The sequence below is a fragment of the Dicentrarchus labrax genome, unplaced genomic scaffold (assembly GCF_905237075.1).
Source record: "Dicentrarchus labrax unplaced genomic scaffold, dlabrax2021, whole genome shotgun sequence".
NCBI lineage: Eukaryota > Metazoa > Chordata > Actinopteri > Moronidae > Dicentrarchus > Dicentrarchus labrax.
This window is the reverse complement of record NW_026136716.1, coordinates 911,193-928,225: the sequence shown is the minus strand read 5'-3', so window position 1 is coordinate 928,225 and position 17,033 is coordinate 911,193. Positions and strand designations below refer to the sequence as shown.

At 41.1% G+C, this 17,033-nt stretch overlaps 2 protein-coding genes and 1 long non-coding RNA gene across 5 annotated transcripts; 2 read left to right on the top strand and 1 right to left on the bottom strand.

The window, feature by feature from the left end:
- Window positions 1-158: 158 nt before the first annotated feature.
- LOC127378944 (stonustoxin subunit beta-like) lies at window positions 159-5,299 on the bottom strand. Its single transcript, XM_051428326.1, has 5 exons — window positions 5,295-5,299; window positions 4,803-4,970; window positions 3,739-3,912; window positions 1,307-1,353; window positions 159-1,155 (listed from the first exon to the last, which is right to left on the bottom strand). The coding sequence occupies exons 1-5, from the start codon at window positions 5,297-5,299 to the stop codon at window positions 620-622; spliced, it is 930 nt and encodes a 309-aa protein (XP_051284286.1). The 3' UTR covers window positions 159-619.
- A 5,040-nt stretch (window positions 5,300-10,339) lies between these two features.
- On the top strand, window positions 10,340-17,030 carry f2 (coagulation factor II (thrombin)). Its single transcript, XM_051427099.1, has 15 exons — window positions 10,340-10,524; window positions 11,183-11,263; window positions 12,458-12,537; window positions 12,661-12,685; window positions 13,055-13,120; window positions 13,213-13,321; window positions 13,479-13,615; window positions 14,224-14,517; window positions 14,609-14,725; window positions 14,902-15,028; window positions 15,245-15,412; window positions 15,484-15,657; window positions 15,741-15,919; window positions 16,511-16,581; window positions 16,813-17,030. The coding sequence occupies exons 1-15, from the start codon at window positions 10,452-10,454 to the stop codon at window positions 16,966-16,968; spliced, it is 1,857 nt and encodes a 618-aa protein (XP_051283059.1). The 5' UTR covers window positions 10,340-10,451; the 3' UTR covers window positions 16,969-17,030.
- On the top strand, window positions 13,631-14,056 carry LOC127378382 (uncharacterized). Of its 3 annotated transcripts, none has more exons than XR_007888015.1 (3): window positions 13,631-13,785; window positions 13,857-13,936; window positions 14,037-14,056. It is a non-coding gene; the product is annotated as an uncharacterized LOC127378382 (long non-coding RNA). The 3 variants fall into 3 exon arrangements; XR_007888017.1 differs by lacking the exon at window positions 14,037-14,056 and adding an exon at window positions 14,017-14,036; XR_007888016.1 differs by lacking the exon at window positions 14,037-14,056 and adding an exon at window positions 13,977-13,996.
- Window positions 17,031-17,033: the final 3 nt, after the last annotated feature.

Here is a 17,033-nt window from a genome sequence, read left to right as displayed (position 1 = left end):
AAACACTACTTCCGGTTATCTTCTTCGTTGGTGTTCTGGCAGGTTAGCATTGCGCCACCTACTGTACCGGAGTGTACAGCAGCATCCCGTTATAACAGGATTATATTCTGCATATTAAACCGAGTAAATATGTTTAAAAAAGGATCTTTGAAGCAGAGTTTATTGATCTGAATTCAAAGGAGCTTTATTGGAACAGAAAACAGACCAGAGTGTAAAATATATCTAAATACAGATTATTGAAGAAAATGATCATTAAAACAAAATAGAAAACAAAATTCTCCAAATGTTGATTTAGTAACATAAAGGAATTATTGTGAGATATTAATTAAATATGCAGAGAAAGAGATCTTCTTTTTTCCCGTCACATTGGTGGAAGAGATTCAAGTTGAACCAACTGTTCACCTCCACTGAGTTGTGCTGAATGATCACAGCTTCCATCTTTAAAGGACTGGAAGTGGAAGAAGTTCACAATGTCAATGAGGAATCTTTTCAATCAGTCTGAATCCGTTTCTACAAAGTTCATTGATCCATTTATTACAATCAGCTGAAAGATGAAGGGAACTGTGATCCTGTACAGACTGAAATGATCTGTTTCTGTGACAGGAGGAGACTCTCCCTCCTACACAGGACTCAGGGACACACAGGAACCAGAACCAGGACTGTACCAGACTCCAAACCCAGGATAAAGAGGTTCAGTGAATGTGCTGTTGAAGGTGTGGAGGTGGATCAGTGTGTCAGAGGAGACTCTGTAGAAGGACAGAGTGCCAGCAGGACAGTCCACATACACTGCTACTCTGTTAGAGACAGAGGAGGAGGAGGATGTTCCTCTCTTATTGTGCCAGACAGAGTAACCACCATCAGAGCAGAACAGTCTCCAGGACTGATCATTGTATCCAAACTGACAGTCTTCACTGTTTCCTTTCCTCCTGATTCCTCTGTAACTCACTGATATATTAGCTATTCCTCTCCACTCCACCTCCCAGTAACAGCGACCAGTCAGACCATTTGTACACAGCAGCTGTTCCCAGCAGTTAAATCTGTCTGGATGATCAGGATATGGTTGATCCTCCTTCACATGAATCATCTTCCTGTTGTTGTCAGACAGTTTGATGTTTCTGTTCACTGTGTTTGTGTCGACTGTGAGTTCACAGGAATCTGATGGAGAGAACAAGACACAATACAGCTGCAGTTATTGATCTATCATCTGATCATTGATTGACACTTTGATGATGACATCAGAGCTGTGAATGAGTGATGTCACAGTGTGAAGATGGTTGAATGTGTGCTGCTTTGTTTTCACACTTACACTTCCTCAGACCTGGTCTCAACCATCGGACTCCAGCAGGCTCCACCCTGAAAGGAGGAGGGGGGTCAGAGCAGCACATCCTCTTTCAGCATGCAAACATGGACATTACATCAGTGTCATACACAGATACACAATGTGTGCATCGCTGCTCCCCCTAAACTCTCCTCATACACTGAGAGTGAGCCACAGGATGTTGGTGTGTGTGTGAAAGAGGAGGACAACATCTGATAACACACACAAACCTCTTTTTGGATGATCCACTCTCCATTCAGAGTCCCACTTCAAAAGCAGTCCTTGGTTCCAGACCTCTGCCCTAAAACCACCTGACAGAGACTCCAACACTGTTTCCCTCCAAACCCTCAGTGAGTGTCAGAAAACCTCCTTCTGATACAGCACTGATATTACTCTATTGATTACTCTATTGATTACACTCTGATATTACTCTATTGATTACACTCTGATATTACTCTATTGATTATAGTCTGATATTACTCTATTGATTACAGTCTGTTTCTGATATTACTCTATTGATTACTCTATTGATTACACTCTGATATTACTCTATTGATTATAGTCTGATATTACTCTATTGATTACAGTCTGTTTCTGATATTACTTTATTGATTACACTGATATTACTCTATTGATTACACTCTGATATTACTCTATTGATTACACTCTGATATTACTCTATTGATTACTCTATTGATTACACTCTGATATTACTCTATTGATTACTCTATTGATTACACTCTGATATTACTCTATTGATTACAGTCTGTTTCTGATATTACTCTATTGATTACACTCTGATATTACTCTATTGATTACACTCTGATATTACTCTATTGATTACACTCTGATATTACTCTATTGATTACACTCTGATATTACTCTATTGATTACTCTATTGATTACACTCTGATATTACTCTATTGATTACAGTCTGTTTCTGATATTACTCTATTGATTACAGTCTGTATAACCTGTTAAACACTAACAGAAACCGCAGTAATGATTGTGAATCAGGAGTCTGAACATTTAGTTAATTTATTCCAACACAGTGTAACATCACACAGTCTGGTTGTTCAACACACGGAAGAAATAACTTCCAACTTCAGTTAAACTAAACCTGGCGGTGTTACAGTCTAGTCTGTCTATCTCCTGCACTGCTCATAGCCACACCCCTCCTTATCCTTCACACTCACCTGCAGTGGAAATTTCCACCCCTGCTCAGCCACTCCTGCAGCCAAACCCCCCGATCAGCGCAACTGCTTCCACCTGGTCACCACAGTATATAGAGCCTCACTCACCCTCTGCTCACGGCCAGATTGTTCCACTGCTACGTGTGACTCTCCAGCCTGCGAATTAGGACTGATCCCCTGTTGCTGACCTTGGCTGTTTTCTGACCATTGCTTTGCCTGATCCCTGGACCTTAGGATTTGTACGCCACTATACAGACCGTATCATTATATGCACCCTATGTCATTTCAGGTTGAAATAAAAAAAAATGTTTTAATTCTTAGCAGGGATGTCCCGATCAAGTTTTTTAGCCCCTGATCAAATTCGACTCATTTAATATTGAGTATCTGCCAATACCGAGTCCCAATCGGATTGTTTAGATAACACAGTGCACACTTCAAGTACATTAGTTCCAGTCAATCCAATGTATGATTGACAGTTAAATATCTCTTCATTGCACTAAGAAACAACATGTCTGCATGAAGCTGTTCTTTCATATTTGTATTTGAAACAATAAAGTATAAAGATACAAACTCTCTGTAATCTGTTGGTCTTGTTGCTGTCTGAAGGGAGTTTCTCTCTCCACTGTTTGGTGCTTCAGTGCAGCTTTTACCTCAATTAATAACAGTTGTGTGCAACTTTCCTTTATATGCAATATATAGATAGGAGCACGTTGCATGTGTGTGCTGAAAATAATAGAAATTCTTACACTTTTACAGCTTATTCAGGACATTTTCTACCATTTTAGGAAGAAATAGTAGTCCCATGTGCCTAAAGACTTAATATAGTTTGATGAGAAAAAGGCTAGCGGTTTCCCTCTGCTTCCAGTCTTTGTGCTAAGCTAGGCTAAAACTGTCCTGGACCTATCTCTGTACAGAGATGAAACTGATTGGATCCCGGGTTATAGGGCAAACAGGATATTTCTCCCAATGACAGACAGTTCCTTTAACATGCAGAGATCTGTCCAAACTGCATCAGTTATTACCAACAGACAATTATCAGGTTTGTTCTGCTCAGAGACCTCCTACACAAATATCTCCTTTTTATGTTCAACCAGTGTTTATGTTCGGAGGAACAGAAAAAGGCTTCCTACATGTGTGATTGTTCATATAACACTCATATCCACCATGAAGCAAACAGACCTCCTCTATCAGACTGACTGTCTGTGTCTGCAGCAGGCCTCTTCCTACCTGAGAGTGTCCAGTCTCCACTGTGGATCCTCCAGTGCAGCAGACAGCAGCTTCACTCCTGAGTCTCCTGGATGATTGTAGCTCAGGTCCAGCTCTCTCAGATGGGAGGGGTTGGAGCTCAGAGCTGAGGCCAGAGAAGCACAGCCTTCCTCCATGATCAGACAGCCTGACAGCCTACAAACACACAAAACAACACACATGGCAGATCATCTGAGGGTACTGCTGCGTCCAATACAAGCAGAGATCGTCTGCAAATAAAGAAATAATCTTAGTTTTTACTCATTAGATCATTAGCAGTAAATACAAAGTGCAGCTGAGGCTTATGGGAATGTCATTAGTTCTGCAGGTATTTGCTCATGAACCAAAGTATTGGACACATTCAAATTTTGACCTGATGGTGGCGCTAGATGAAAAGTCAGAGGATCAATAAAGTTATTACAATTCATCCTGAGGGGAACATGAATGTCTGAATCACATTTCATCACAATCCATCCAATAGTTGTTGAGATATTTCAGTCTGGACCAAAGTGGAGGACAGACTGACAGACCCACATTACCATCCATAGAGCCACGCTGCTATCATGCTAAAAACATTATAATGTGTTTATGAAGAGTGAAGCTTTGGTGAAAAAGGGACAATAAAGACTTTGAGCAGAGCACTGTGTGAACTCACAAAAGAAAAATGTGACTTCACAATGGTTTATCAAAGTCGCCACCAGACAGAGGAAACCAGTCTGCTCTTTATCCTGAAACCAGTTCTTGAGGAACCCCCCTGTGAATACTTGGCTCTGTGGTTTTGGTTCTTGTTCAGGTACATTTTGGTCCAGATACGAATGTAGAATAAATCTTTAAAATCCTCTGTGGTGTTCTATAATGCAACAACAAATGATAGAAATCCTCATGGAAAGTAATTCTCTGAGTCTAGAAACTATTGCTGAAGTTTAGTTAAAGATCCTTTGACAAATCATATTAGCAGACACAATCCTACACAGGTTAGTTGTTTATCCACTAATGTCAATCACACTTTAAATGGTCATCAGTTGAATGGGTTCATGAATCCTGACCTGAGAGTTTCCAGTTCACAATGTGGACTCTTCAGTCCAGCAGACAGAAGCTTCACTCCTGAATCCTGCAGGTTGTTGTTACTCAGGTCCAGCTCTCTCAGACTAGAGGACTGGGAGCTGAGAACTGAGGACAGAGCTTCACAGCTTCTCTCTGAGAGGTTACAGCCACTGGAGAGACAACAGTAAGGAGACAAGTAATAACTGATTGATGTTGTTCTCCTGTTGAAAGATATCAGTGTATTTATTGATTAATAAATCCCACTTATAGAAAGTGAATGGAAACATGAACTGTATGTCCTGGTTGGCTTTGTCTTCAGCCCAGTCCAGAGTGAACTTCTGTGTTAAGACTGTTTTCCCAATGCCAGCCACTCCCTTTGTCATCATTGTTCTGATTGGTTCATCTCTTCCAGGTGAGGGTTTAAAGATGTCTTCTTGTCTGATTGTTGTTTCAGGTCTGTCTGGTTTCCTGGATGTTGTTTGAATCTGTCTGACCTCATGTTCATCATTGACCTCTGCTGTCCCTCCCTCTGTGATGTAGAGCTCTGTGTAGATCTGGTTCAGAGGGGTTGGGTTTCCTCCTTTAGGAATCCCCTCAAACACACACTGGAACTTCTTCTTCAGCTTAGATTTAAGTTCACGCTGACAAACTCCAGAATGACTTCCTGAATGAACAAACAACAAATAAGACCAATGAGTGGATTCTAAAGGAAATATGACAATTTCATTCCCCTAAAGAAGTCATATATGAACATATTTCCTCCGTCTGTTGAGACATCAGTAAATGTCTCATTTATCCAGCAAGTTAAATCTTTAGAGAAATCCTCTTACTGCTCTGCAGACAGTCAGCCAGCTCCTCCTGCTTCATTCTCCTCAGGAAGTGCACTGTGATCTTCAGAAAGGCCTCTCTGCTGCTCCTCCTCTGCTCTTCATCCTCCCCGTCCAACACCTCCTCATCCTCCCTCTGACTCTCTAAGCATTCTGGGTAATCTGAACTCAGAACCTTCTGGATCTTCTTCAGCTCGTTCTTCACAAAAGTGACAATGTTGTCCTCCAGCAGCTGGAACAGAATATTATATGAATGACTCAATCAAAGTCAAATCATGGAAGTAAACATCAGATCCATGTTGGACAGACTGACAATCCACTGGTCTAAAAAGTGCAGCATGGAGATTATTGTGAACACAATAGATGTAAAAGTAGTTGTTGTCCATGTACAGACCATAAATATGGAGTCCAGGTGTGTTTGATGCTGCTGGGCAGACTGACCACTGGGAACCTCTGAGCTCTCCTGGTCCACTCTGTGGAGGAATCATGAAGAATGAGCTCACATTATGTCTGTCCACACAGAGACAAACACGAGCTAAAGGTCCTGATTTAACTTGAACTTTTATTGTGATGGTCACTTCCTGTCAGTGTAACCTGAGACCCCCTGATAAGACAGTGATCAGCTGGTCAACCCACCATGTCGCCCTTTGACTCTTTCTCTCTGGCTTCCGGCCCACACTGTGTCATGGTTCTCTGAAACCTCGGAGCAGACCCACATACAACCTTCACTGAGCTTTCACTGTAGTAATCTTTGTCATTAGTAACTAGTAATTAGTAACTGACATTAACTAGTTACTGTGGAACAGTTCTCTGCTAAGCTGCTAAGATGTTAGTGAAATGTTGTGCAGCTAACTGGAGTTGCACTGATGTGGGTTCTTTAATGGTGGATGCTGATATCTAGAGAGCAGGGCGACCGATGGCTGATATATAATGCTGATATCAAAAGAAAAGTCATGTATAATTCCATTATTCCATGGACACAACAATCGGATCTACAAGGTTCTCTTAGCCAGTAACATGATGTTTTTTATGACTTAATGAAACAGGAAAATACTTTATGTAGATTTGAGAACATGGCATATTGTATTTAAGGGAGAGTGGGGTACAGTATGTCAGAAGAGACGTCATTCATCGACATTATTTTAACATAATATAATATATACATACATATATGTGTGTAACACTAGTCAGATTTGATTTGCTGTCATTTAGGAGAAAAGTCTTCACATTTAGAAAAGACGATGATGACGATGAGGATGTATGAGATTCATAATACAGGGCTCAGTTCACTAAGTGGCACACTAACATCGTTCCACAATAATCATTAATAATAATATCAAGTTGATCAGCACACCTGCCAACCTCCAGACATCAGAGCCTAAGGTAGGGTATCTACCAATTACACATATACTGTATATATACATACATGTATAAATATATAATATAATATATGTATATATATATATATATATATTGGTTATATACTGGTTATATACTGGTGATTCAAGGCAGCTTTCAGATGTGAGAATAGAAATGTAAGTGAAGAAGAACAGTGCAGAAAATAAACAAACGGTTTAAACATGAATCAGTAATATTTGTATCTTATTAACAGTTTACCTCTTTACAGCAGACAGTTGTCGACCTTTAAAATGAATGAGGCGTTCATTGGAGCGATCACTCTTGAAGGACACACAGCTGGGTCCAGGTCCAGGTCCAGGTCCAGGTCCCCACAGAGTGCTTTTAGAGGGAGGGGCTCCCTCCTCTCTGTCCTCACACTGACTCATGCTGCTGAACTCACATTCACATCAGCTCACACACACTTTGATCTGGAGAGGAAACACAAATCATTCATGTTTTTAATCTTGTATACATCCTGATTGTTATATATACATCATATTACATTATATTACAGTTTAATGATATTTTACAGACAGTCAGATGTTTGGTTTATTAAATCTGTACAGTAACTAGGAACTAAAGCTGTCAGATACATGCACTGAGAATTACAATCTTTCTCTCTGAGTGACTGAGCTCCTCTCAGACTTAGAAAGTAGCAGCAATACTCGAGTACAAATACTTCAAAGTTGTACTGAAGGACAGAAGTCTACTGGAGTAAATGTACTATGAAGCCATGTCACTGTTGCATTCTGGGATATATCAGTGAACTGAATGAAACAGGAGCTGGTGTCAGGTTTCAACTGGTAAAAAACATCTGCATTTCAGACTGTCTCCTCTTAAGGAAATGTCTGTCTGCCCCGCCTCATTGTGCTCAGTGCGTCTCAACAAAGAGCTTCCAGAAAATATTAAAATTATTAATTGAAAGGAAATCTCTTTGATTTGATTATTGATCAGATCTGAGTGCAGATAAAGTAGGAGGACCAGTTCCTGCTCATTTACTGACGCAGTTACACTTTTATTGATTTCACCTTTAACCCCTATATTGCTGTTTCTAGTGGAGATAAACTAACGACAGCTTGTGTTAACGAGGAAAACATTAAACACTTGTTCCATTACCTTCAGCTGGAGGTTGAGACGGAGAAAACCAACTGCGACACTCCTTCAGAGAAAGTGAAAGTAAACTTTAAACAGGGAACACCCAGAGAGGGAGGGGTGTGAGAGGGGAGGTATTACACTTTTATTTAGTTTCTGTCATAAATATAAAGCGATGTGACAATAAAACTCACTGTGACTGACTGTTTCACATCTTCATCCCCTCTCCTGTGTGATCCAATTGTGATCCTATCATATGTATATTGTATTGTGGGGATACAAACTGAGCCATCCTGACAGGATCAAGATTTTGGAGGAGTGGAAAGATGTGCCCCCCCCCCATCCCCGTCCCCGTCCCCTTGTCAATACAGGACTGTATGCTGGAGAGAGAGACAGCTTTATAAAGAATACTTTTACTTTTATCTGTGGGCCTGTATTGATTCTGATTCTGCTCCTCTTCTGTGGCTAATGTTAAGAGATAATGTGGAAATACTACTCTAATAATCGTGGTCCTACACATCAGTGTTTATAACACAGGGTGTTTATTGTTTGCTGGACAGACATCAGCTGTAAATGACGTTGCAGATGATCTTACAGATAGCATAGAAAGCATAATAAAGTATTTAAACAGAGGAAAACAGTCTCCATTTGCTCTTTATCTCATTTTCTCCTCTGGAAGTGAACCCTAGAGGGCGCCATCATGCTTTACTTTCTAACCGGGCATCCAGGAGGAGGGACTGTAAAGATAAAGACATTCACACCCTTTTAGAAACAGTAGTGGGGCTAGTTTGTGATTACTGTACAGCTCTGGTTGAAGATTTAGTCATGTATCATTTAAAAAAAAACTCCCATCAGGGACTTTTGACTTCAACAGGCCACCGTAGAACACAAATACTCCCAACTTCCATCCCTCTACTCTGGCCCTTCATGCTCATTTACTTCCACTCTGTGGTATTACTGTGCATAAGTCAAACTGCAGGTACGTGTGTGGCAATATGTGACCTCCGCCTGGTGAAAGACCTGTGAGTCAATATTTGTTCTGAGTTGTTCTGAGTCAGACAGAAACCGAATCAGAGACATTTAAACACGCTTTATATCCATTTTCTATTGATTCCCATGATGCTTTCTTTGAACCGGTTTACAGCTTTTAAAGGTGAGAGCGGAGGGAGGGAAGGTGGCGGTAATGTGACCTCCGACCTCAGCAGCTGTTCATTTACACAGCTGACATCTTTGTAAACAGCTTGGGAACAAAAGTTCGTACGGTCACTGCCGTCATGTTTCTAAGTACAATTTCACAACTGAGTGACTTGTTTCCTTGACACCATATCAACATCTACCGATTGGCAAGATATTCTCAGGTTCAGGCCCCGAACTGCTGCTGTAGTTCGGCCTCGGACAGAATTGTATTATTATTTTTAAATATATATAATATTTTATTCATAATGCATTCACACAATATACCTTGTGGTAAATTATTGTTGTTGAACTAATTATGTTTATACGGACGTATATACACACGTATACATATATGTACAGACATGGACTTTACTTATTTTTCTGATGACTTTTTACTTTTACTTTCTACATTTTTACACAAATATCTGAACTTTTTACTTCTTACAGTTTGAAATTGGCTCGTTACTTTAGTTTTAATGCATTTGAGGTGAATTATTGATTGTTATTATTATTTTGATTCATTGCACGGACACTTCTATGTATTTATACTTCCTAAAATTGTGTCTTGTCTTATTCTAGTTCTTGATTGACCGCTGCTGCTGCTGTAAAGTAAACAGCCAATATTTCTACACACAAGTAATATTAAATATAGTTTATAAGCACTTTATACAAACACCACTAATACAGTAGTATATGTTGTGTACATGTACTGCAGTCTGTATTTACTAACAAATACTTTAATGTATTAATACTTCTTAGACTTCTTTCTACTCATTTTGTTTGATTCTGTGTATCTTTATCTGACCTCTGCGGCTCTAAAGCACTTTAAACTGCAAATAATTGTACAAAAAGTACACTTTAACATAGATTATTAGCACTTTATACAACCACTGCTGCACTAATACAGCAGTATATGTTGTGTACATGTACTGCAGTTTGTTGGTTGAGTCAAAGTAAACATGGTCCACATTAAACATCAGTCCGACTCATCAGCATACTTTGACCCTTTGGTCAATAACCCCCTACACACACACACACACACACACACACACACACATACAGACAGACAGACTGACAGACAGACTGAGAGAGAGAGAGACAGACTGAAGAGGAACTCTGCTGGATCTGGTTCTGAGGTTCTGCTTGGAGTTCTGGATCATGGTGGAACCAACGTGTAAACCAGCTGCTGTTCTCCTGCTGTTCCTCCTGCACAGCTGCCTGTCAGACCACGGTACCTCCACTGCTTTATATTACTGCTGGCACACGTAGTAGCTGTAGTAGAAGTAGTCAAAAAGTACGAGCAAAAGTAGTAATAGTGGTACTAAGTTGTATTTGTAGTACAGTAGTGACCGTGGTTGTATAAAGCGGTATTAATCTATGTTTAATTGTACAACTTTATTTGCAGTTTAAAGTTCTTTACAGCTGCGGAGGTCAGATAAAGACACACGTACATGGAGAGGTCAGATTATTAGGTTTTAATGTTGACTTTTTGTTAAAAATGTTCAGAGAGGTGATTCTTATATTTACTCCACCCTCACTGCTGTTAACAGGGTGGACAAAATAGTAAAAACACCTCTTAAAACGACATTGAACAGAGTCCTGGTTTACTGAATAATGACTGGAATGTTTAAATTACACCACAAAACACAGAATATTTCTGCAATATATACAGACATATTATTCACCATTGCTCTTTACTCTCTGTGCTGAGAGACAATAAGAAAGACACCACTGGACAAGAAGGGCCTGGATCAGGAAAGATCCAATGGTAGCTGAGTTAATGTGAAATGTTAGTTAGCCCTGCCCACTCAGAGTACAGACAATGTAGTTAATTAAACAGATACAGATAATAGTGCACTTGCTTATATCTAATTCTGGTCTGTCTGTAGTTTTCCTCAGCAGTCAGCGGGCCTCGCAGGTGTTGGTCAGGAGCCGTCGGGCAAATCAGCTGTTTGAGGAGGTGAAACCAGGTAACTCATGCAGAAGAACTCCAGTTTAATCAGTGCTGTGTTATTATTGTGTTTTATTTCTGAACATTTATCCCCAAGGGATCATTTTCTATCAATCAGTGATATATTTTATAGATATTTCATATCATAATCAAAACTTTACATTGAACCCAAACAGTGAACTCAGGAACTGCAGGAAGTTTGTGTAAAGCCAGAATTTTTGAGCAGATTATTTCCTGTTTAGGGAACTTTTTATACAATTCTCTCTCTCTGTATTATGTAGTTTTTATTCATTTTTAATAAGCATAAAGACTTATTAGGCTTCTTTATTGACAAATTCAGTCTTTTCCTGGACACTTTGAACTCAAATCAATTCATTATTTAATTTTGGAACAGACGTGCACTCTCCTGGAGCAGAAAGATAAAATAAAAACGTATGAACGAGGTGACATTAGTGTCATTGTACATCTACACAATATAAATCCTAACATCTTCATTAGAGGAAGCAAACATTCATTGTAGAAGTTGAACTTGTTGATATAATTCCAGTTTGTTCCAGTGACTAATTTTATTTAAATTTAATTTATATCATTATAAAGATTAATTGGCTACCATTTTGATAATTGATTAAGTAATGTTATAATTTGCTTTAGTGGAAGAAAACTGAGAAAACCTGAGTGGAAACATTTGTATAAAGAAGATGCACGGAAATTATTTTATTCAGATAAATTCTGTATCTGTAATATACTTTTAAGTACAGTTAACTTAATTAACCTCAACAATAAATGAGTTACTGTACTCAAATCTAATATTTGTCACTAGGGGTCGCCTCAACATCTCAACATTTGGGTTCATTTTAAGTCTTTATGCTTGTTAAAAATCCAGAATACAGACAGAGAATTGTATAAGATGGCTAACGAGTAAAATTATTAATAAATTACTGAATAGAAATACATAAAGGTGGCATCAGGAATCAATACATTGTTATATTGAGACACTGAACTTAAGCCGATCACTGAGTCTAAAATCTGATCATCAAATTAATTTCTTTCACTGCACTACATTCATTTTAAAGCTTAGTTACTTAGATACTGTTTATTAACAAATAATAAACAATGTATTACTGTATATTAATCTATCTACGCAGGACTCTTGTTGTTGTTGTTGGTGGTGGTGTTGTTGTTGTTGTTGTTGTTTCATATTATTTCATACTAGGGAATCTGGAGAGAGAGTGTGTCGAGGAAATCTGTGACCACGAAGAAGCCAGAGAGGTGTTCGAACAGACGGACAAAACAGTACGACTCTTTTCTGATTACATTCACTCTACTATAGTTACTGTAGTTACTATAGTTACTGTAGTTACTGTAGTTACTGATGTAGTGTACAATCTAACCAGAAACTCTCTCCTCTCTCTTCAGGAAAACTTCTGGACGAAATACCTTGGTGAGTCCTGCTACTGCGAGAAACGGACATATTGATTGTAAAACCAATCCAATATATTTAGATATTAAATATATAAGTATATATATATATATATATATATATATATATATATATATATATATATATAAGTTAAAAAGGACGACGGTCAGTTGGTCACTGGTTGTTTAATTTAACTTTCTAAATTCAAACATTTGGAGATAAAAGTTGAATTTGTGGTTTAATCACATTTGTGCTGAACTGCAAACACGAACAAAGTCCACAACAGATCACACATACACAACCCAGAGTACACAAACCCCTAACTACCTGTCTGCCTGCCTGTCTGCCTGCCTGTCTGCCTGTCTGTCTGTCTGTCTGTCTGCCTTTCAGACTGTGAAGGAACTAAGAAGATAAGAACACAACAGAACATTAACATTGTCAGACAATGTATAGAAGGTAAATACACTAAATATCACAATAAAGTAACGCAGACAAAGTAGAGTACACACTGACTGTGTGTGTGTGTGTGTGTGTGTGTGTGTGTGTAGGTCAGTGTATTTCCGGTACAGGAGTGAACTATGAAGGAGACATCAACATCACAGAATCGGGCCGACAGTGTCAGAACTGGAATCACATGTTCCCACATCCCATAATAAGGTACCTGTGGTAGAGCACTGCTAATATAACTGATCCATTTACTAATAACAGACTGTGACTCTCTAAATGAGTTATCACCCTGTCTGTCTGTCTGTCTGTCTGTCTGTCTGTCTGTCTGTCTGTCTGCCTGCCTGCCTGCCTGCCTGTCTGTCTGTAGGGAGTTTAATGCTTCGGAGCCAAACAGCAACCTGCACGAGAACTTCTGTCGAAACCCCGACAACCGTCCGAGTGGACCCTGGTGTTTCACCAAAGACCCAACAGTCCAGAAAGAGACCTGCAGGGTCCCCAAATGTGGTGAGCATCTGCGAGTACTCAGTGCTCCAAGTACACACTCAGTGCTCCAGATACAGACTCAGTGCTACAGGTACAGAGTCAGTCCTATAGGTACAGACTCAGTGCTCCAGGTACACACTCAGTGCTCCAGGTACACACTCAGTGCTCCAGGTACACACTCAGTGCTCCAGGTACAGGGCTCCAGGTACAGGTACACATCAGTGTCCTACAACTCAGTTAGGTACACAACTCAGTGCTCCAGGTACACACTCAGTGCTCCAGGTACACACTCAGTGCTCCAGGTACAGACTCAGTGCTCCAGGTACACACTCAGTGCTCCAGGTACAGACTCAGTGCTACAGGTACACACTCAGTGCTCCAGGTACACACTCAGTGCTCCAGGTACAGACTCAGTGCTACAGGTACACACTCAGTGCTCCAGGTACACACTCAGTGCTCCAGATACAGACTCAGTGCTCAGGTACACACTGTACACACTCGCAGGTACACACTCAGTGCTACAGGTAAACACGTTCTCTCGTGCTGGTACCTCGTGCTGAAGGTACAAGACTTAGTCTACAGGTACAGACTCAGGTACATAAACACGTTCTCCCTCTTCCTCTCTGAAGGTCAAGAATTTGTCGCGCCCACTTTGGCCCCTCAACCAACCAAATCTGGCGACTGTTTACCAAACTATGGCGTAGACTACATCGGGGAGCTGGCCGTTACCCTCGGAGGCCATACCTGCCTGCAGTGGACGCACCCGAAGGCAAAGGCCCTCAGCCTGGACAAGGAGTTCATCCCCGAGATCAGTCTGGACGGCAACAAGTGCCGTAACCCCGACAACGACCCCGAGGGCCCTTGGTGCTACGTGGAGGTAGCTGGAAACGTGACGATGGACTACTGTGACCTTAGGCTGTGTGGTAAATACTGCGAGCGTGTACCAGTACTACTGCAGAATATCACCCTGGTGGTTATTATACCTGTCTATCTGTCCACCTGTCTGTCTGCCAGAGGACCCGTTGCTCGGTGAGGATACGACGTCAGAGACAGAAGGCAGGGAGCGATCCGTCCTGGGGCCCAAAAAGAAAATATTTTTCTCTCCTCGTACTTTCGGACAAGGAGAGAGCGGTGAGTCTAGTCCTTAACCAGGAGAAACTGGCTGGTTAACTGGTTCAATGACCGGTTTATTGTGGTCCTTTAACTGGTGCGATAAGTTAACTGGTTCACAGATTCCTTGAATAAACCTGTTAAACGGGTGCGTTTGCTGGTTGGTTAACTAGTTTTACCGGCTGGTTGTGTGACAGAGTGTGGAGAGCGCCCCCTGTTTGAGAAGATGAACAGAGCGGACACGAAGGAGGCAGAGCTGTTGGAATCGTACAGAGACAAACGCATCGTCGGGGGCGACGACGCAGAGGTGGCCTCGGCACCATGGTAACCACGCTTGAAGCAATAAGCTGTCACCATGGCAACCACACTATATAATCAGTGTATATGATCAGTAGAGGGTTAGTTAGTACAAACGTTTCCTCTGAGCTGCAGCAAGGAAATTAAAACAATGAACTAAAAACCCTCTCCTGCATGAGCTGAATGTGTTGTTGTTGTTGTTGTTGTTGTTGTTGTTGTTGTTGTTGTTGTTGTTGTTTGCAGGCAGGTGATGCTGTACAAACGCAGCCCACAGGAGCTGCTGTGTGGAGCCAGTCTGATCAGTGATCAATGGATCCTCACTGCGGCTCACTGCATCCTCTACCCCCCCTGGAACAAGAACTTCACCAGCAACGACATACTGGTCCGCCTGGGCAAACACAACAGGGCCAAGTAAGACTTCCTGTCCACACACTCTCAGTCCTTTCTCTGGAAGAAGACTGACTCAAACTCAAACTTCACAGGTTCGAGCGCACCACCGAGAAGATCGTAGCAATCGACGATATCATCGTCCACCCGAAGTACAACTGGAAGGAAAATCTGAACCGCGACATCGCTCTGCTGCACCTGAGACGGCCGGTCACCTTCACCGATCAGATCCACCCCGTCTGCCTGCCCACCAAGAAGGTCGCCAAGACGTAAGAGCCGCAGCGACACCCTCCATTAAATCTGTGGTTCTGAATCTCGGGTTATGAATGGGCCGGTTTTCTCTTCCCGACAGGCTGATGAGCGAAGGCTTTAAGGGCCGTGTTACCGGTTGGGGGAACCTGAAGGAGACCTGGAACCCATCAGCGAGAAATTTACCCACGGTCCTTCAGCAGATCCAGCTGCCCATCGTGGATCAGGACATCTGCCGCAGCTCCACATCAGTCCGGATCACAGACAACATGTTCTGTGCTGGTAACACCTCTGCTGTTCAACAGTGGTTCTGTTTGACCTTTACTGTCCTACTGATCCTCCTCTAGCGCCGCCTGGAGGCCTGAACTATAGTTATCATTATTATCATTATTATTATTATTATTATTATCTGCTGAACTGAGATCAGCCTCAGACAGCAGTGGAATGTAACTAAGTACATTTAAGTACTTTACTTGTTGAGATACTTTAATACCTCCACTCCACTACATTTTGGAGGGAAATATTGTACTTTACACTCTGCTTAAGTTACTTTTCAGATTCAATTAATAATAATCAATAATTATAATACAACATATTTATTATTCTGAAATGAAGACTTTTACTTTTAGTACTTTAACTACACTGTAGTTACTTTTACTCCAGTAACAGATCAGAGTACTAGACCCACTAGCCTCTGTTGTTCTGTGTTTACTGCGAATCAGCTATTGTTAGCATGCTAATATGCTAAACAAACAAGGCTAACATTACACCTGCTAAACATTAGCATGTAGCTCAAAGCACTGCTGCCTCTCAGAGCTGCTAGCGTGCTATCGTGCTAGTGCCGAGGTTAACGAGCTGCTTTGTGCGACGCAGGTTTTAAACCAGAAGATACCAAACGTGGAGACGCCTGTGAGGGAGACAGCGGTGGACCGTTTGTGATGAAGGTGAGAATCATTTCACTGACTTTAACTCTATTGATCCTTTACAACCAGTTCTAAAGACTTAATAACAGCTGATGTTGTTGTTGTTGTAAATATTGTTACACTATATACTTCCACAGATACAGCAGATCAATATAAATCCTTACATTTAAAGGCAATAACCTCATTGATCTGATCAGCTTTAAGACCTTCAGACACCCTGCTGATGTCACTGGTTTCATGTTCCCTGTGCAGTACCCGGCGGAGAACCGCTGGTACCAGATGGGCATCGTGTCGTGGGGCGAAGGCTGCGACCGGGACGGAAAGTACGGCTTCTACACTCACCTGTTCAGGATGACCAGGTGGATGAGGAAGGTTATCGACAAGACGGGAAATGACAACGACGACTAGCTGCGTTTCCTGTTCGGCCCGTCGCGGCGAGATGATGCTAATAAAGTTTGTTCAAAACCTTCCAG

Bases quoted from the DNA above. Each gene is read 5' to 3' on its own strand.
- f2 (XM_051427099.1), top strand. From the start codon at position 10,452: ATGGTGGAACCAACGTGTAAACCAGCTGCTGTTCTCCTGCTGTTCCTC. The intron at 12,686-13,054 runs GTGAGTCCTGCT...TCTGCCTTTCAG, and splicing joins CTTCTGGACGAAATACCTTG to ACTGTGAAGGAACTAAGAAG. The intron at 15,029-15,244 runs GTAACCACGCTT...TGTTGTTTGCAG, and splicing joins GAGGTGGCCTCGGCACCATG to GCAGGTGATGCTGTACAAAC.
- LOC127378944 (XM_051428326.1), bottom strand. The intron at 1,354-3,738 runs GTAGGAAGAGGC...TCCTCCTTTCAG, and splicing joins TGGAGACTGGACACTCTCAG to GGTGGAGCCTGCTGGAGTCC. The intron at 1,156-1,306 runs GTAAGTGTGAAA...TCTCTCCATCAG, and splicing joins GAGACCAGGTCTGAGGAAGT to ATTCCTGTGAACTCACAGTC.